The sequence below is a fragment of the Oncorhynchus nerka genome, unplaced genomic scaffold (assembly GCF_034236695.1).
Source record: "Oncorhynchus nerka isolate Pitt River unplaced genomic scaffold, Oner_Uvic_2.0 unplaced_scaffold_960, whole genome shotgun sequence".
Taxonomy (NCBI): domain Eukaryota; kingdom Metazoa; phylum Chordata; class Actinopteri; order Salmoniformes; family Salmonidae; genus Oncorhynchus; species Oncorhynchus nerka.
The window spans coordinates 24,128-45,000 of record NW_027040354.1 but is presented as its reverse complement, the minus strand read 5'-3'; the positions used below and the strand labels follow the sequence as shown (position 1 = coordinate 45,000).

The window sequence follows — 20,873 nt, the reverse complement described above, 5'->3', positions numbered from 1 at the left end:
GAGAATATGAGTATGAGAGAGAGAGAGAGAGAATATGAGTACGTGAGAGAGAGAGAATATGAGTACGTGAGAGAGAGAGAATATGAGTACGAGAGAGAGAGAGAGAGAGAGAGAATATGAGTACGTGAGAGAGAGAGAGAATATGAGTACGTGAGAGAGAGAGAGAATATGAGTACGTGAGAGAGAGAGAGAGAGAATATGAGTACGTGAGAGAGAGAGAATATGAGTATGTGAGAGAGAGAGAATATGAGTACGAGAGAGAGAGAATATGAGTACGAGAGAGAGAGAGAATATGAGTACGTGAGAGAGAGAGAGAATATGAGTACGTGAGAGAGAGAGAATATGAGTACGTGAGAGAGAGAGAATATGAGTACGTGAGAGAGAGAGAATATGAGTATGAGAGAGAGAGAGAGAATATGAGTACGAGAGAGACAGAGAATATGATGAGTACGAGAGAGAGAGAGAGAGAGAATATGAGTACGAGAGAGAGAGAGAGAATATGAGTACGAGAGAGAGAGAATATGAGTACGTGAGAGAGAGAATATGAGTACGTGAGAGAGAGAGAGAGAATATGAGTACGTGAGAGAGAGAGAATATGAGTACGAATAGAGAGAGAGAGAGAATATGAGTGCGTGAGAGACGAGAGAGAGAGAATATGAGTACGTGAGAGAGAGAATATGAGTACGAGAGAGAGAGAATATGAGTACGAGAGAGAGAGAGAATATGAGTACGTGAGAGAGAGAGAGAGAATATGAGTACGTGAGAGAGAGAGTATGAGTAGAGAGAGAATATGAGAGAGAGAGAATATGAGAGAGCGAGAGAGAGAGAATATGAGTACGTGAGAGAGAGAGAGAGAGAAGAGAGAGAGAATATGAGTACGAGAGAGAGAGAGAATATGAGAGAGAGAGAGAGAATATGAGTACGTGAGAGAGAGAGAGAGAGAATATGAGTATGAGTACGAGAGAGAGAGAGAGAGAGAATATGAGTACGAGAGAGAGAGAGAATATGAGTACGAGAGAGAGAGAGAATATGAGTACGAGAGAGAGAGAGAATATGAGAGAGAGAGAGAGAGAATATGAGTACGTGAGAGAGAGAGAATATGAGTACGAGAGAGAGAGAGAGAATATGAGTACGAGAGAGAGAGAGAGAGAGAGAGAGAGAGAATATGAGTACGAGAGAATAGATGAGTACAAGAGAGAGAATATGAGTACGTGAGAGAGAGAGAATATGAGTACGTGAGAGAGAGAGAGAATATGAGTACGAGAGAGAGAGAATATGAGTACGAGAGAGAGAGAGAGAGAGAATATGAGTACGTGAGAGAGAGAGAGAGAATATGAGTACGTGAGAGAGAGAGAATATGAGTACGTGAGAGAGAGAGAGAGATGAGTACGTGAGAGAGAGAGAGAATATGAGTACGTGAGAGAGAGAATATGAGAGAGAGAGAGAGAATATGAGTACGAGAGAGAGAGAGAGAATATGAGTACGTGAGAGAGAGAGAATATGAGTACGTGAGAGAGAGAGAATAGAGACGAGAGAATATGAGTACGAGAGAGAGAGAATATGAGTACGTGAGAGAGAGAGAGAGAGAATATGAGAGTGAGAGAGAGAGAGAGAGAATATGAGTACGAGAGAGAGAGAGAGAATATGAGTACGTGAGAGAGAGAGAGAGAGAATATGAGTACGAGAGAGAGAGAGAATATGAGTACGAGAGAGAGAGAGAATATGAGTACGAGAGAGAGAGAATATGAGTACGTGAGAGAGAGAGAGAATATGAGTACGTGAGAGAGAGAGAGAATATGAGTACGAGAGAGAGAATATGAGTACGTGAGAGAGAGAGAGAGAATATGAGTGAGAGAGAGAGAGAGAGAATATGAGTACGTGAGAGAGAGAGAGAGAATATGAGTACGTGAGAGAGAGAGAGAGAGAATATGAGTACGTGAGAGAGAGAATATGAGTACGTGAGAGAGAGAGAGAATATGAGTACGTGAGAGAGAGAGAATATGAGTACGTGAGAGAGAGAGAATATGAGTACGTGAGAGAGAGAATATGAGTACGTGAGAGAGACAGAATATGAGTACGTGAGAGAGAGAGAATATGAGTACGAGAGAGACAGAATATGAGTACGAGAGAGAGAGAATATGAGTACGAGAGAGACAGAATATGAGTACGAGAGAGAGAGAGAATATGAGTACGAGAGAGAGAGAGAGAATATGAGTACGAGAGAGAGAGAGAATATGAGTACGAGAGAGAGAGAGAGAATATGAGTACGAGAGAGAGAGAATATGAGTACGCGAGAGAGAGAGAGAATATGAGTACGAGAGAGAGAGAATATGAGTACGAGAGAGAGAGAATATGAGTACGAGAGAGAGAGAGAATATGAGTACGAGAGAGAGAGAGAATATGAGTACGAGAGAGAGAGAGAATATGAGTGAGAGAGAGAGAGAGAGAGAATATGAGTACGAGAGAGAGAGAGAATATGAGTACGAGAGAGAGAGAGAGAATATGAGTACGTGAGAGAGAGAGAGAATATGAGTACGTGAGAGAGAGAGAGAATATGAGTACGAGAGAGAGAGAGAATATGAGTACGAGAGAGAGAGAGAGAGAGAATATGAGTACGAGAGAGAGAGAGAATATGAGTACGAGAGAGAGAGAGAATATGAGTACGAGAGAGAGAGAGAATATGAGTACGAGAGAGAGAGAATATGAGTACGAATAGAGAGAGAGAATAGAGAGAGAGAGAATATGAGACGAGAGAGAGAGAGAGAGAATATGAGAATATAGTGAGAGAGAGAGAGAGAATATGAGTACGTGAGAGAGAGAGAGAATATGAGTACGTGAGAGAGAGAGAGAATATGAGTACGTGAGAGAGAGAGAATATGAGTACGAGAGAGAGAGAGAATATGAGTACGTGAGAGAGAGAGAGAATTGAGAGAGAGAGAATATGAGTACGTGAGAGAGAGAGAGAATATGAGTACGTGAGAGAGAGAGAATATGAGTACGTGAGAGAGAGAGAGAATATGAGTACGAGTACGAGAGAGAGAGAATATGAGTACGTGAGAGAGAGAGAATATGAGTACGAGAGAGAGAGAGAGAGAATATGAGTACGTGAGAGAGAGAGAGAATATGAGTACGAATGAGAGAGAGAGAGAGAGAGAGAGAATATGAGTACGAGAGAGAGAGAGAGAATATGAGTACGAGAGAGAGAGAGAATATGAGTACGAGAGAGAGAGAGAATATGAGTACGAGAGAGAGAGAGAATATGAGTACGTGAGAGAGAGAGAGAATATGAGTACGTGAGAGAGAGAGAATATGAGTACGAGAGAGAGAGAGAATATGAGAGTACGAGAGAGAGAATATGAGTAGAGAGAGAGAGAGAGAATATGAGTACGAGAGAGAGAGAGAATATGAGAGAGAGAGAGAGAATATGAGTACGTGAGAGAGAGAGAGAGAGAGAATATGAGTACGTGAGAGAGAGAGAGAGAATATGAGTACGTGAGAGAGAGAGAGAGAGAGAATATGAGTACGTGAGAGAGAGAATATGAGTACGTGAGAGAGAGAGAGAGAATATGAGTACGTGAGAGAGAGAGAATATGAGTACGTGAGAGAGAGAATATGAGTACGAGAGAGAGAGAATATGAGTACGAGAGAGACAGAATATGAGTACGTGAGAGAGAGAGAATATGAGTACGAGAGAGACAGAATATGAGTACGAGAGAGAGAGAGAATATGAGTACGAGAGAGAGAGAGAATATGAGAGAGAGAGAGAGAATATGAGTACGAGAGAGAGAGAGAATATGAGTACGCGAGAGAGAGAGAGAATATGAGTACGAGAGAGAGAGAATATGAGTACGAGAGAGAGAATATGAGTACGAGAGAGAGAGAGAATATGAGTACGAGAGAGAGAGAATATGAGTACGAGAGAGAGAGAGAATATGAGTACGAGAGAGAGAGAGAATATGAGTACGAGAGAGAGAGAGAATATGAGTACGAGAGAGAGAGAGAATATGAGTACGAGAGAGAATATGAGTACGAGAGAGAGAGAATATGAGTACGAGAGAGAGAGAGAATATGAGTACGAGAGAGAGAGAGAGAATATGAGTACGAGAATATATATAAATATAAATATACGAGAGAGAGAATATGAGTACGAGAGAGAGAGAATATGAGTACGAGAGAGAGAGAGAGAATATGAGTACGTGAGAGAGAATATGAGTACGAGAGAGAGAGAATATGAGTACGAGAGAGAGAGAATATGAGTACGAGAGAGAGAGAGAATATGAGTACGTGAGAGAGAATATGAGTACGAGAGAGACAGAATATGAGTACGAGAGAGAGAGAGAGAATATGAGTACGAGAGAGAGAGAATATGAGTACGAGAGAGAGAGAGAGAGAATATGAGTACGTGAGAGAGAGAGAGAATATGAGTACGTGAGAGAGAATATGAGTACGTGAGAGAGAGAGAGAGAATGAGTACGCGGGAGAGAAAAATACAGAGGTAATATGTGGGCGGTCACATCTTTGGTTGTAAAAGAGGATGTGGGATCTTGACTGTTTACAGTAACATAGTGCCTCTAAAAAACACTACTGTTTACAGTAACATAGTGCCTCTAAAAAATTACTAAAGTCTCTACATATGTTGTGTGGAATCACAACGAGGTGTCATCTTCCCAACTCAGAGAGATGAGGGTTGTTTCATCCTTCCATCTAAAAGGATGAAGTGTGGATTTACCACTCCACTAATCTGATCTAATCTGGAGCTGCTCATTTCAGGGTTTGACATCACTTCTTATAATGATTCACTCTGTTCAGCTATCCCTCCTACTTGCTTTCTCCATTTCTCTCTGTATCTTTCCCTTTCTGCTATTCTCTCTCAACCCCTCTCCTTCCTCTCGCTTCCCTCTCTCTTGCCCTCTCAACCTCTCTCCTTCCTCTCCTTCCCCCTCTCTTGCCCTCTCCTTCCCTCTCTTGCCCTCTCAACCTCTCTCCTTCCTCTCCTTCCCTCTCCTTCCTCTCCTTCCCTCTCTCTTGCCCTCTCCTTCCTCTCCTTCCCTCTCTCTTGCCCTCTCCTTCCCTCTCTCTTGCCCTCTCCTTCCCTCTCTCTTGCCCTCTCCTTCCTCTCGCTTCCCTCTCTCTTGCCCTCTCCTTCCCTCTCTCTTGTCCTCTCCTTCCTCTCCTTCCCTCTCTCTTGCCCTCTCTTGCCCTCTCTCTTGCCCTCTCCTTCCCTCTCTTGCCCTCTCCTTCCTCTCCTTCCCTCTCTCTTGCCCTCTCCTTCCTCTCCTTCCCTCTCTCTTGCCCTCTCCTTCCCTCTCTCTTGCCCTCTCCTTCCTCTCCTTCCCTCTCTCCTTCCCTCTCTCTTGCCCTCTCCTTCCTCTCGCTTCCCTCTCTCTTGCCCTCTCCTTCCCTCTCTCTTGTCCTCTCCTTCCTCTCCTTCCCTCTCTCTTGCCCTCTCCTTCCTCTCGCTTCCCTCTCTCTTGCCCTCTCCTTCCTCTCGCTTCCCTCTCTCTTGCCCTCTCCTTCCCTCTCTCTTGTCCTCTCCTTCCTCTCCTTCCCTCTCTCTTGCCCTCTCCTTCCTCTCGCTTCCCTCTCTCTTGCCCTCTCCTTCCCTCTCTCTTGTCCTCTCCTTCCTCTCCTTCCCTCTCTCTTGCCCTCTCCTTCCCTCTCTCTTGCCCTCTCCTTCCCTCTCTCTTGCCCTCTCCTTCCTCTCGCTTCCCTCTCTCTTGCCCTCTCCTTCCCTCTCTCTTGCCCTCTCCTTCCTCTCGCTTCCCTCTCTCTTGCCCTCTCCTTCCCTCTCTCTTGCCCTCTCCTTCCCTCTCTCTTGCCCTCTCATTGCCCTCTCCTTCCCTCTCTCTTGCCCTCTCCTTCCCTCTCTCTTGTCCTCTCCTTCCTCCCCTTCCCTCTCTTGCCCTCTCCTTCCCTCTCTTGCCCTCTCAACCTCTCTTGCCCTCTCCTTCCCTCTCTTGCCCTCTCCTTCCCTCTCTTGCCCTCTCAACCTCTCTCCTTCCTCTCCTTCCCTCTCTTGCCCTCTCCTTCCCTCTCTTGCCCTCTCAACCTCTCTCCTTCCTCTCCTTCCCTCTCTTGCCCTCTCCTTCCACTCTTGCCCTCTCCTTCCCTCTCTTGCCCTCTCCTTCCCTCTCTTGCCCTCTCAACCTCTCTCCTTCCTCTCCTTCCCTCTCTTGCCCTCTCCTTCCTCTCTTGCCCTCTCCTTCCTCTCTTGCCCTCTCCTTCCCTCTCTTGCCCTCTCCTTCCCTCTCTTGCCCTCTCAACCTCTCTCCTTCCCTCTCTCTTGCCCTCTCCTTCCTCTCTTGCCCTCTCCTTCCTCTCGCTTCCCTCTCTCTTGCCCTCTCCTTCCTCTCGCTTCCCTCTCTCTTGCCCTCTCCTTCCTCTCTTGCCCTCTCCTTCCTCTCTTGCCCTCTCCTTCCTCTCTTGCCCTCTCCTTCCCTCTCTTGCCCTCTCCTTCCCTCTCTTGCCCTCCCAACCTCTCTCCTTCCCTCTCTCTTGCCCTCTCCTTCCTCTCTTGCCCTCTCCTTCCTCTCGCTTCCCTCTCTCTTGCCCTCTCCTTCCTCTCTTGCCCTCTCCTTCCTCTCTTGCCCTCTCCTTCCTCTCGCTTCCCTCTCTCTTGCCCTCTCCTTCCTCTCGCTTCCCTCTCTCTTGCCCTCTCCTTCCTCTCTTGCCCTCTCCTTCCTCTCCTTCCCTCTCTTGCCCTCTCCTTCCCTCTCAACCCCTCTCCTTCCTCTCCTTCCCTCTCAACCACTCTCCTTCTCTCTCAACCCCTCTCCTTCCCTCTCAACCCCTCTCCTTCCTATCCTTCCTCTCCTTCCCTCTCAACCCCTCTCCTTCTCTCTCAACCCCCTCCTTCCCTCTCAACCCCTCTCCTTCCCTCTCAACCCCTCTCCTTCTCTCTCAACCCCTCTCCTTCCTCTCCTTCCTCTCTCTTGCCCTCTCTCTGACACCAAGGGTATTCAAGCGTGTGTGTGTGTGTCTCACCGGGTTAAAAATAACTTCTGTAAACACCACAGCAGCAATTGTGTTTTGTTTTCCCATTCCAGAGATACGCTAAAACTAAGATGCGTTAATAATTTATCCCGTTACTTAAGACTAGAGGCATTTCTTAAGAGAGGCTTTAATAAATATTATCCTCTAAAGGGCCTCTCTCTTCTCAGGTGAAACGCGAAGAGCGACAGGCTGCACCATGTTCTTTCAGAAATGGGAGGTTAGAGGTCAGAGGTTAGAGAGATGGGACAGTCAGTCCGAACTGCATGTCCAACAGGGGGAAAATATTGTTGGAGGAGGGAAGCAGAATTTCCATGACCTTTAAGGAGAATAAATCAATACATTATTCTTCTAATTAGTATCATTTAGATCAATCAATAACCTCAGGGCACACTAGAGTACACAACCAGAGTGTACACACAACCAGAGTATACACACAACCAGAGTGTACACACAACCAGAGTGTACACACAACCAGAGTATACACACAACCAGAGTGTACACACAACCAGAGTATACACACAACCAGAGTGTACACACAACCAGAGTATACACACAACCAGAGTGTACACACAACCAGAGTATACACACAACCAGAGTGTACACACAACCAGAGTATACACACAACCAGAGTATACACACAACCAGAGTGTACACACAACCAGAGTGTACACACAACCAGAGTGTACACACAACCAGAGTATACACACAACCAGAGTATACACACAACCAGAGTATACACACAACACCAGAGTACACAACCAGAGTATACACACAACACCAGAGTACACAACCCTGTGGTTAAATGACTGATCATGGGGAGATAAAAGAATTTACTTATATTAAAAGACTAACAAAAACAAACAAAAAAAAAGAGACTTTCAAGGTTTGACATTCAGCGGCGCATGTGAAGATTGAAAACAACCACTGAAACAAGTCTGAACCTCTCAGACCAGGGCGGCAGGGCCGTCTGAACCTCTCAGACCAGGGCGGCAGGGCCGTCTGAACCTCTCAGACCAGGGCGGCAGGGCCGTCTGAACCTCTCAGACCAGGGCGGCAGGGCCGTCTGAACCTCTCAGACCAGGGCGGCAGGGGCCGAACCTCTCTGAACCTCTCAGACCAGGGCGGCAGGGCCGTCTGAACCTCTCAGACCAGGGCGGCAGGGCCGTCTGAACCTCTCAGACCAGGGCGGCAGGGCCGTCTGAACCTCTCAGACCAGGGCGGCAGGGCCGTCTGAACCTCTCAGACCAGGGCGGCAGGGCCGTCTGAACCTCTCAGACCAGGGGCGGCAGGGCCGTCTGAACCTCTCAGACCAGGGCGGCAGGGCCGTCTGAACCTCTCAGACCAGGGCGGCAGGGCCGTCTGAACCTCTCAGACCAGGGCGGCAGGGCCGTCTGAACCTCTCAGACCAGGGCGGCAGGGCCGTCTGAACCTCTCAGACCAGGGCGGCAGGGCCGTCTGAACCTCTCAGACCAGGGCGGCAGGGCCGTCTGAACCTCTCAGACCAGGGCGGCAGGGCCGTCTGAACCTCTCAGACCAGGGCGGCAGGGCCGTCTGAACCTCTCAGACCAGGGCGGCATTAGCTTTTTTACATGGCACATATTGCACTTTTACTTTCTTCTCCAACACTTTGTTTTTGCATTATTTAAACCAAATTGAACATGTTTCATTATTTATTTGAGAATAAATTGATTTTATTGATGTATTATATTAAGTTAAAAAAAGAAAAAAAAAGGTGTTAATTCAGTATCGTTGTAATTATCACATATACATATTCACACACACGCGCCGATTAATCACTATCGGCTTTTATTGGTCCACCAATAATCGGTATCGGCGTGGAAAAATCACAATCATAATTGGTCGACCTTAAGTTTGAACAACACATACCAAGGGGGCAGGGCCATCTGCAGTACATTACAGGACCACATCTCAAATGGCACCCTATACCCTACATAGTGCACTACTTTTGTCCAGGGCCCATAGGGAGAATTGGTGTCATTTGGGACACAGTTCAGTTGAGGAGGACATCCTGGTTCAGAGAAAAGGGAGCACTGTTAGAAGAGGCAAACATGGACTTTGGTCAACCTTGGTCAGATAAACACACACCTAGAGTGGGAGAGTTGTACAGCGTGCTTCTCAAATGGCACCCTATACCCTACATAGTGCACTACTTTTGACCAGGGCCCTATGGCAACCTATATAGTACTACACTACTTTTGACCAGTGCCCTAATGGGAGCCATGTAGGCCCTAGTCAAAAGTAGTGCACTACATAGGGAGTAGGGTATTGCTTTATCTTGTGTTGTTAGGCAGCAGTTTTAATAGAGGATAATACTCTGTAGGCTTTATTGAGATAGTTTTTTTTGCGTAATATCAAATGGAAGTGAATCAAACATAGCCAGCTGTACATGATGTAGGTACTTTCCACTGTCTGTCTTTTAAGTGAAAATAAATTAATATGGTTGCCCCCCCCCAACTGGACCCTGGTCAAAAGTAGTGCACTTCATAGGGAATAGGGTGCCATTTGTGATGCAGACAAGGTGTTATGCCTGGCTCTGCTGTGCGTACAGATACCTGCTGAAAGAAGAGGGCCTTTAGAATTTTATTTGGCCTTTATTTAAACTAGGCAAGTCAGTTAAGAACAAATTCTTATTTTCAATGACGGCCTGGGAACAGTGGGTTAAACTGCCTTGTTCAGGGGCCGAACGACAGATTTGCACCTTGTCAGCTCGGGGGATTCGATCTTGCAACCTTTCGGTTACTAGTCCAGGAATAATGACATAAAAGATGTCCAACATGCAGGTTGAACTTCTGAGACCTGCCTCTAGTGTAGAGTCTTTAACCCCCCTAAAACATGGAGGTTAAGGTGTAGAGGGCTAATGGGTTGGATTCCAGAATAAAAACCCAGAATGAACTTAAACATAGACACAAAAAATATATATATATATATATATAAATCACACGTCTATGTCTATAGCCATGTTTTAAAAATCAAAGTAGTATAGACACGTTTGGACTGAAGGCAACGGCAGGCTGCGTTCCAGATTCTTGCTTCTCACTAGCATATAGGAGATCAGTCAGATAACTTACATAAGGCCCCCCCCCCCCCCCTCCCTTCCTCCCCCGATGTCAACAACAATATCAAAAGGCATGATGAACACATTCCCTCCTCACGGCATTGTCTGCACCTGTACAATTGATGCAACTCACACAGAATAATATACATCCAAACAGATTTTTATTACGGATAGGCTACATAATATCAGCGCACGGACTCACTCACCGCCACAGATCCCGAGGAGGAGGCGATGTAAACCTTGATCACCATATTATTGGTGCTGTGCGTCGCACAGGCGAGCGACACTAGACTAGAACTCGAGCGGTTTATATTCCGTTTCACTTGAGGCGTTTATCCCAGTAGTAGGATCCTAATGTAAGTGCCTTTCCTCGCAGTTCAAGCCGTGTTTAGATTAATGCCAGTGTTGGTAGGTAGGCTGCGCGCCTCCCGGTATTTATAGGCTACAGTCAGTGCCACGATAACATCGTACGCGCCGCGTCTGCCGTGGACCGCGCTCCCCCATCCGGCCCCCTGCGGTCCTGACAGCACTGATCTTTTGGACTGAACTGAACCACGCTGAGCCTGCTTGACACTATGCATTATGTGAAATGTAGTTTTGTTTGTATACAATGAAAGGTTACTACAGCCATGAGCTTTTTAATGACTTTTTTGGGAAAAAAATACAAATCTGGACAAATGCACAGAACAGCACGCCAGACCGATGCATCAATTTAATGAATCACAATGACAATCATGAAAAACATATTCCTAATATAGATCAACCCTTTTTTCAGAATATATTAATACAAACCTAGAAACAACCATTAGGTTAGGTCCCTTTTATTCATTTTGATATATTCTTGAATAAATCTGGATATCTTGAACTCAAGCAAACAAGTGGTCACAGCGCCACTCTCCGGCGTAACGACGTAACTACAGTATGCGGAAGTACGGGGGGTTGCCATGGCACCATAGCTAGCTACTCAAGACCCTACCGTGAAAGGGAGAAGTCATGGCTGAGCATGGAGACGTGAAGCCAAGGTAATATGAATCGGGTGGGTTGATGTACCTTTCCTAAATGCTAACTAGATAGATAGATAGATAGATAGATAGATAGATAGATAGATAGATAGATAGATAGATAGATAGATGTGACCTGTTGCCACGAGAAAAGGGCAACCAGTGAAGAACAAACACCATTGTAAATACAACCCATATTTATGCTTATTTATTTTATCTTGTGTCCTTTAACTATTTGTACATTGTATATATATATATATATATAATATGACATTTGTAATGTCTTTACTGTTTTGAAACTTCTGTATGTGTAATGTTTACTGTTCATTTTTGTTGTTTTTCACCTTATATATTCACTTTGTATGTTGTCTACCTCACTTGCTTTGGCAATGTTAACACATGTTTCCCATGCCAATAAAGCCCTTGAATTGAATTGAATAGATAGATAGATAGATAGATAGATAGATAGATAGATAGATAGATAGATAGATAGATAGATAGATAGATAGATAGGCTATATACAGGGGGTACCAGTACAGAGTCAATGTGGAGACTATATACAGGGGGTACCGATACTGAGTCAATGTGGAGACTATATACAGGGGGTACCAGTACAGAGTCAATGTGGAGGCTATATACAGGGGGTACCAGTACAGAGTCAATGTGGAGGCTATATACAGGGGGTATCGGTACTGAGTCAATGTGGAGGCTATATACAGGGGGTACCAGTACAGAGTCAATGTGGAGGCTATATACAGGGGGTACCGGTACAGAGTCAATGTGGAGGCTATATACAGGGGGTACCAATACAGAGTCAATGTGGAGACTATATACAGGGGGTACCGATACTGAGTCAATGTGGAGACTATATACAGGGGGTACCGGTACAGAGTCAATGTGGAGGCTATATACAGGGGGTACCGGTACAGAGTCAATGTGGAGGCTATATACAGGGGGTACCGGTACAGAGTCAATGTGGAGGCTATATACAGGGGGTACCGGTACAGAGTCAATGTGGAGGCTCTATACAGGGGGTACCAGTACAGAGTCAATGTGGAGGCTATATACAGGGGGTACCAGTACAGAGTCAATGTGGAGGCTATATACAGGGGGTACCGGTACAGAGTCAATGTGGAGGCTATATAAAAGGGGGTACCGGTGTCGAGGTTAACAGTTGTTATTGTCAATTCCATATTGTCCATTTCACTTTGGCCTGTCCTGTTTTTAGGATATGCTGTTTGTTATTTGATTGAGTGGCATTTAGGTTAGGCTATTTGATCGGAGAAACCTGCATGATGTAAAAAGTGTCATAAAATGCCCATATGCCACTGGTTGAGAGAGAATTGCCATTGTTTTTGTGCAGAATTATGTAAGGTTTTATATGTGTTGTTGTTGGAGGTGCGTCAGTTTAGCCCTCGTCAATCTGCCGCCTTAAGCGCTGACTGACTGGTATGGAGAGAGAGAGGCCTGATCAGGGACACTGACTGACTGGTATGGAGAGAGAGAGGCCTGATCAGGGACACTGACTGACTGGTATGGAGAGAGAGAGAGGCCTGATCAGGGACACTGACTGACTGGTATGGAGAGAGAGGCCTGATCAGGGACACTGACTGACTGGTATGGAGAGAGAGAGGTCAGGGACACTGACCGACTGGTATGGAGAGAGAGAGGCCTGATCAGGGACACTGACTGACTGGTATGGAGAGAGAGGCCTGATCAGGGACACTGACTGACTGGTATGGAGAGAGAGAGGCCTGATCAGGGACACTGACTGACTGGTATGGAGAGAGAGGCCTGATCAGGGACACTGACTGACTGGTATGGAGAGAGAGAGGCCTGATCAGGGACACTGACTGACTGGTATGGAGAGAGAGAGGTCAGGGACACTGACTGACTGGTATGGAGAGAGAGAGACCTGATCAGGGACACTGACTGACTGGTATGGAGAGAGAGAGGTCAGGGACACTGACCGACTGGTATGGAGAGAGAGAGGCCTGATCAGGGACACTGACTGACTGGTATGGAGAGAGAGGCCTGATCAGGGACACTGACTGACTGGTATGGAGAGAGAGGCCTGATCAGGGACACTGACTGACTGGTATGGAGAGAGAGGCCTGATCAGGGACACTGACTGACTGGTATGGAGAGAGAGGCCTGATCAGGGACACTGACTGACTGGTATGGAGAGAGAGAGGTCAGGGACACTGACTGACTGGTATGGAGAGAGAGAGACCTGATCAGGGACACTGACTGACTGGTATGGAGAGAGAGAGGTCAGGGACACTGACCGACTGGTATGGAGAGAGAGAGGCCTGATCAGGGACTCTGACACATAATTGGGATCAAATGGTGATTTTGTTATTTTGGAATTAAGTTCAGTCGAAGAAGTCATGTTTAATGGTCAGGAGGATTCAGAGTCAAAGTGCTGTTTTGACCCTACAGGATGAAGTGCTGTTTTGACCCTATAGGATGAAGTGCTGTTTTGACCCTATAGGATGAAGTGCTGTTTTGACCCTATAGGATGAAGTGCTGTTTTGACCCTATAGGATGAAGTGCTGTTTTGACCCTATAGGATGAAGTGCTGTTTTGACCCTATAGGATGAAGTGCTGTTTTGACCCTATAGGATGAAGTGCTGTTTGACCCTACAGGATGAAGTGCTGTTTGACCCTATAGGATGAAGTGCTGTTTTGACCCTATAGGATGAAGTGCTGTTTTGACCCTATAGGATGAAGTGCTGTTTTGACCCTACAGGGTGAAGTGCTGTTTTGACCCTATAGGATGAAGTGCTGTTTTGACCCTATAGGATGAAGTGCTGTTTTGACCCTATAGGATGAAGTGCTGTTTTGACCCTACAGGATGAAGTGCTGTTTTGACCCTATAGGATGAAGTGCTGTTTTGACCCTACAGGATGAAGTGCTGTTTTGACCCTACAGGATGAAGTGCTGTTTTGAACCTATAGGATGAAGTGCTGTTTTCACCCTACAGGATGAAGTGCTGTTTTGACCCTATAGGATGAAGTGCTGTTTTCACCCTACAGGATGAAGTGCTGTTTTCACCCTACAGGATGAAGTGCTGTTTTGACCCTACAGGATGAAGTGCTGTTTTCACCCTACAGGATGAAGTGCTGTTTTGACCCTACAGGATGAAGTGCTGTTTTGAACCTATAGGATGAAGTGCTGTTTTGACCCTACAGGATGAAGTGCTGTTTTGACCCTACAGGATGAAGTGCTGTTTTCACCCTATAGGATGAAGTGCTGTTTTGACCCTACAGGATGAAGTGCTGTTTTGACCCTACAGGATGAAGTGCTGTTTTGACCCTACAGGATGAAGTGCTGTTTTGACCCTATAGGATGAAGTGCTGTTTTGACCCTACAGGATGAAGTGCTGTTTTGACCCTACAGGATGAAGTGCTGTTTTGACCCTATAGGATGAAGTGCTGTTTTCACCCTATAGGATGAAGTGCTGTTTTGACCCTACAGGATGAAGTGCTGTTTTCACCCTACAGGATGAAGTGCTGTTTTGACCCTACAGGATGAAGTGCTGTTTTCACCCTACAGGTTAACCTGCTGTTCCCCCTCTTCAAATGCCTTCAGAACATCCTCAATTCGTCAGGACATGGACTCTACAAGGTGTCGAAAGATTTCCACAGGGATGCTGGTCCCATGTTGACTCCGACACCTCCCACAGTTGTGTCAAGTTGTCTGGAAGTCCTTTGGGTCCTAACGCTAAACAGAAGGGTCTTTCTTCCTGTCACTTCACTCCTATTGCAGAGCATCGGAGTCATTTGTTCACAACAGAAAGCTCACCTTCAGTCCCAGACAGTACAGGGGACCACAGAGATCCTACTAAATTACTACGTTTGACATGCAATTCTATGGCAAAGACCAAAGAAGGAGGTGAGTTCCTGTTCAGGCTGTCAGAGCACCAATACATGGTGATTGTTTCTCAGAGACCAGGCCAAGACAATACTAGACATGGTGATTGTTTCTCAGAGACCAGGCCAAGACAATACTAGACATGGTGATTGTTTCTCAGAGACCAGGCCAAGACAATACTAGACATGGTGATTGTGTCTCAGAGACCAGGCCAAGACAATACTAGACATGGTGATTGTTTCTCAGAGACCAGGCCAAGACAATACTAGACATGGTGATTGTTTCTCAGAGACCAGGCCAAGACAATACTAGACATGGTGATTGTGTCTCAGAGACCAGGCCAAGACAATACTAAACATGGTGAATGTTTCTCAGAGACCAGGCCAAGACAATACTAGACATGGTGATTGTTTCTCAGAGACCAGGCCAAGACAATACTAGACATGGTGAATGTGTCTCAGAGACCAGGCCAAGACAATACTAGACATGGTGATTGTGTTTTCAGAGGCCAGGCTAAGACAATGCCAACTCTTTGTTTACTTCTAGGAGGGTAAGACTCAAATGGCACACTATTCCCTATATAGTGCACTACTTTTGATGAGGGCCTTGCGTTCTCTCCCACCTTGGATATAAAGTTGTTCGTAAAACCAGTCTATTAATGCCAAATAATAGTCTGTTCACCCTCAAAACACTAGCTTACTGGGGATTGTTTCATTATACAATGTACTAACTACAAGGCCTTGCAAAAGTATTCACCCCCCCCCCCCCCCCCCCTGTCACGTCCTGGTCTTAGTATTTTGTGTTTTCTTTATTATTTTGGTCAGGCCAGGGTGTGACATGGGGTTATTTATTGTGGTGTGTTTTGTCTAGGTTTTTTTTGTAGGTTATAGGATTGTGGTATAGTAGAGTTGTCTAGGAAAGTCTATGGCTGTCTGGAGTGGTTCTCAATCAGAGGCAGGTGTTTATCGTTGTCTCTGATTGGGAACCATATTTAGGCAGCCATATTCTTTGAGTGTTTCGTGGGTGATTGTTCCTGTCTCTGTGTTTGTTTGCATCACATAAGGCTGTTTAGGTTTGTCACGGTACGTTTAGTGGTTTTGTATTGTATCGTCATTATCTTTATTAAAGATGTCAGAAGATAACCACGCTGCATTTTGGTCCGATCCCTGCTACAGAGGAAGAAGATAACCCCCCCCGTTGGCATTTTTCCTATTTTGTTGCATTACAAACTAATTTAAATGGACATACACAAAATGGACATACACAAAATAGTCAAAATTGGTGAAGTGAAATGAAAAAAAGAACTTGTTTACATTTTTTATTTTTTTATTTTTCCCGGAAAAGTGGTGCGTGGATATATATTAAACCCCTTTGCTATGAAGCCCCTAAATAAGATCTGGTGCAACCAATTACCTTTAGGAGTCACATCATTAGTTAGATTGCACACAGGCTGACTTGAAGTGTCACATGATCTTAGTATATATATATATATATATACACCTGTTCTGAAAGGCCCCTGTGTCTGCAACACCACTAAGCAAGGGGCACCATGAAGATCAAGGAGCTCTCCAAACAGGTCAGGGACAAAGTTGTGGAGAAGTACAGATCAGGTTTGGGTTATAAAAAAAATATCAGAAACTTTGAACATCCCACGGAGCACCATTAAATCCATTATTAAAGAATGGAAAGAATATGGCACCACAAGAAACCTGCCAAGAGAGGGCCGCCCACCAAAACTCACAGACCAGGCAAGGAGGGCATTAATCAGAGGCAACAAAGTGACCAAAGATAACCCTGCTGGAGCTGCAAAGCTCCACAGTGGAGATTGTAGTATCTGTCCATAGGATCATTTTAAGCCGTACACTGCACAGAGCTGGGCTTTACGGAAGAGTGGCCAGAAAAAAGCAAACATGTTTGGTGTTCGCCGAAAGGTATGCGGGAGACTCCCCAAACATATGGAAAAAGGTACCCTGGTCAGATGAGACTAAAATGTTGCTTTTTGGCCATCAATGAAAACGCTATGTCTGGGGCAAACCCAACACCTCTCACCACACCGAGAACACTATCCCCACAGTGAAGCATGGTAGTGGCATCATTGTAGTGGCAGCATCATGCTGTGGGGGTGATTTTCATCAACAGGGACTGGGAAACTGGTCAGAATTGAAGGAATGATGGATGGTGCTAAATACAGGGAAATTCTTGACGGAAACTTGTTTCAGTCTTCCAGAGATTTGAGACTGGGACAGAGGTTCACCTTCCAGCAGGTTAATGACCCTAAGCGTACTGCTAAAGCAGCACTGAAGTGGTTTAAGGGGAAACATTTAAATGTCTTGGAATGGCCTAGTCAAAGCCCAGACCTCAATCCAATTGAGAATCAGTGGTATAACTTAAAGATTGCTGTACACCAGCGGAACCCATCCAACTTGAAGGAGCTGGAGCAGTTTTGCCTTGAAGAATGGGCAAAAATCCCAGTGGCTAGACGTGCCAAGCTTATAGAGACATACCCCAAGAGACTTGCAGCTGTAATTGCTGCAAAAGGTTGGCTTTACAAAGTATTGACTTTTTGGGAGTGGGGTGAATAGTTATGCACGCTCAAGTTTTCCGTTTTGTGTGTGTGTGTGCGTCTTATTTCGTGTCTGTTTCACAACGCAAAATATTTTGCATCTTCAAAGTGATACAAACCTTCCAAAAAACAAAATAGTTAAAATGCCAAGGGGGTGAATACTTTCGCAAGCAACTGTAATACAGTTTGAGCTTCTATTTATAGTCATTAAAAATAAAAAAAATACAAAAAATGCCACATCAAATAGCCTGACAATGACAAATAAAGATTTGGGGATAAATTCATCAAAAGGGAACGTTCTTGTCACGCCCTGGCCTTAGTTATCTTTGTTTTCTTTATTATTTTGGTTAGGCCAGGGTGTGACATGGGTGATGTATGGTGTTTGTCTCATCTAGGGTGTTTATACTGTCTAGGTTTTTTTTTGTTCATTCTAGGTGTTTATGTAAGTCTATGGTTGCATAGATTGGTTCTCAATCAGAGGCAGGTGTTTATCGTTGTCTCTGATTGGGAACCATATTTAGGCAGCCATGTTCTTTGGGTATTTTGTGGGTGATTGTTTCCTGTGTCAGTGTTTGTGCCACACGGGACTGTTTCGTTGCCAGTTCACTTTGTTATTTTGTATATGTTCATGTTTAGTTTTTCCTTATTAAAAACCGCGCTGCGTATTGGTCCGATCCTTGTTTCACCTCTTCAGAGGAAGACAGTTCTCCCAGAAACCCGCCAATTCAGACAAACTAAAAGGTGGAATGGGTCTGCACTCAAAAAGATGGCGTATAAAGGTGACTAAATTATTAGATAAATAAAAAATAAAAAAAGATATATAATTCACCTCATCAGGGTTATTGTACACAGATGTTTCGGTGCCGTTTTCAGTGTGTAGGTACACATTTATTTTAAACCAAAACAGCATTTTGTAGGGAACAACCAATGAGTAGAGCCATGTTCCTACTGTTTTGTCACTCAGTGTATAATGTGCAATCTTTCCATGACATAGGTTTCACCTGGTCAGTCTATGATCCCTTATTGATGTCACCTGTTAAATCCACTTCTATCACTGTAGATGAAGGGGAGGAGTCAGGTTAAAGAAGGATTTTTAAGCCTTGAGATAATTGAGACATGGATTGTGTTTGTGTGTCATTCAGAGGGTGAATGGGTAAGACAAAATATTTAAGTGCCTTTGAACGGGGTATGGTAGTAGGGTATGGTAGTAGGTGGTAGTATGGTATGGTAGTAGTAGGGTATGGTAGTAGGGTATGGTAGTAGGGTATGGTAGTAGGTGGTAGTATGGTATGGTAGTAGGAGGGTATGGTAGTAGGTGGTAGTAGGGTATGGTAGTAGGTGGTGGTAGGGTAGTAGGTGGTGGTAGTAGGGTAGGGTAGTAGGTGGTGGTAGTAGGGTATGGTAGTAGGTGGTGGTAGTAGGGTATAGTAGGTGGTAGTAGGTGGTGGTAGTAGGGTATGGTAGGTGGTGGTAGGGTATGGTAGGTGGTGGTAGGGTATGGTAGGTGGTGGTAGTAGGGTATGGTAGGTGGTGGTAGTAGGGTATGGTAGGTGGTGGTAGTAGGGTATGGTAGGTGGCGGTAGTAGGGTATGGTAGGTGGTGGTAGTAGGTGGTGGTAGTAGGGTATGGTAGGTGGTGGTAGTAGGGTATGGTAGGTGGTGGTATGGTAGTAGGTGGTTGTTACGCACGCCTCTATGAAGAGGGAACGCAACACCCTGCTACAACTAAACTCTCCGTGAAGCGAAAAAGGTATGGACTGTAGGTGCGAGTAAGAATGACAACAGGCAGAATGTGGTACCGTTTACAAGGACTTTATTCCTTTACACGGTAATATGGGGAAAAGGGGCTGGACGGAACCAAAGCAAAGAAAGTAAATCTCAAAGCCCCCCCCTCTCCTATCTTACCTGCCTACCCACTACTTACCTAATTTAGCACCACCTGGTGCCCTAACCAAAATACAGGGGGTGGTCCGCCCAGGTCTTACCTAGTGTGCCTAGACAGCGAATATGCTACGGGTATATGTATGCCTGCGGGCCTCTTGCCTAAGCACTCCCAAGGTGCCTTCCCCTTCTTCCCTGGGAACAAATGAAACAGAACATTAAACAACTTCACAAACAAACTAAGAAACAAAGGACATCAAAATAAGCTCCATCTGAGCAACAAACTCACAAAACATACCAACTCTCAGCAATGAACTCCCAGCAAAAGTCAACCTCTATCAAAATATCTCTGCAATGACCTCCCAAAAAAATCTCCTTCTCCTGAACAGAGCACTGGCTTTTATATAGCTTCAGAATGAATGGGTAATTGGAGACAGCTGCGTCTTGACGAGGGGGCGGGGTCAGCTCTCCAATTAGCCATGGAGTTGACCAATCAGCTGCTTGAGGGATTTCAGGAAGCCATTTCCTGAAATAAACACATGCACAAACACAAACTACAACACATAAACTGGGGAACGTAACAGTGGTGGTAGTAGGGTATGGTAGTAGGTGGTAGTAGGTGGTGGTACATTTACATTTACATTTAAGTCATTTAGCAGACGCTCTTATCCAGAGCGACTTACAAATTGGTGCATTCACCTTGTGGTAGTAGGGTATGGTAGTAGGTGGTGGTAGTAGGGTATGGTAGTAGGTGGTAGTAGGTGGTGGTAGTAGGGTATGGTAGTAGGTGGTAGTAGGGTATGGTAGTAGGTGGTAGTAGGGTAGGGTAGTAGGTGGTAGTAGGGTATGGTAGTAGGTGGTAGTAGGGTAGGGTAGTAGGTGGTAGTAGGGTATGGTAGAAGGTGGTAGTAGGGTATGGTAGTAGGTGGTAGTAGTGGTATGGTAGGTGGTAGGTGGTAGTAGGTGGGTGGTATGGTAGTAGGTGGTAGTAGGGTATGGTAGTAGGTGGTGGTAGTATGGTAGTAGGTGGTAGTAGGTGGTAGTAGGGTATGGTAGTAGGTGGTAGTAGGGTAGGGTGGTGGGTGGTAGGTGGTAGTAGGGTATGGTAGTAGGTGGTAGTAGGGTATGGTAGTAGGTGGTAGTAGGGTATGGTATGGTAGTAGGTGGTAGTAGGGTGGTAGTAGTGTGGTAGTAGGGTAGGTGGTAGTAGGTGGTAGTAGGTGGTATGGTAGTAGGTGGTAGTATGGTATGGTAGTAGGTGGTAGTATGGTATGGTAGTAGGTGGTAGTATGGTATGGTAGTAGGTGGTAGTAGGGTATGGTAGTAGGTGGTAGTAGGTGGTGGTAGTAGGGTATGGTAGTAGGTGGTAGTAGGTGGTGGTAGTAGGTGGTAGTAGGGTAGGGTAGTAGGTGGTAGTAGGGTATGGTAGTAGGTGGTAGTATGGTATGGTAGTAGGTGGTAGTATGGTATGGTAGTAGGTGGTA

At 45.5% G+C, this 20,873-nt stretch overlaps 1 protein-coding gene across 1 annotated transcript in view; it reads right to left on the bottom strand.

The window, feature by feature from the left end:
• sh3bgrl2 (SH3 domain binding glutamate-rich protein like 2) overlaps nucleotides 1-10,600 on the bottom strand; it is a 43,658-nt gene extending 33,058 nt beyond the window's left edge. The window contains exon 1 of the mRNA XM_065016597.1: nucleotides 10,276-10,600. Coding sequence (XP_064872669.1) covers nucleotides 10,276-10,320 — 45 coding nt within the window. The 5' untranslated portion in view covers nucleotides 10,321-10,600. The remainder of the gene's footprint in view (nucleotides 1-10,275) is intronic.
• Between the last annotated feature and the right edge of the window lie 10,273 nt (nucleotides 10,601-20,873).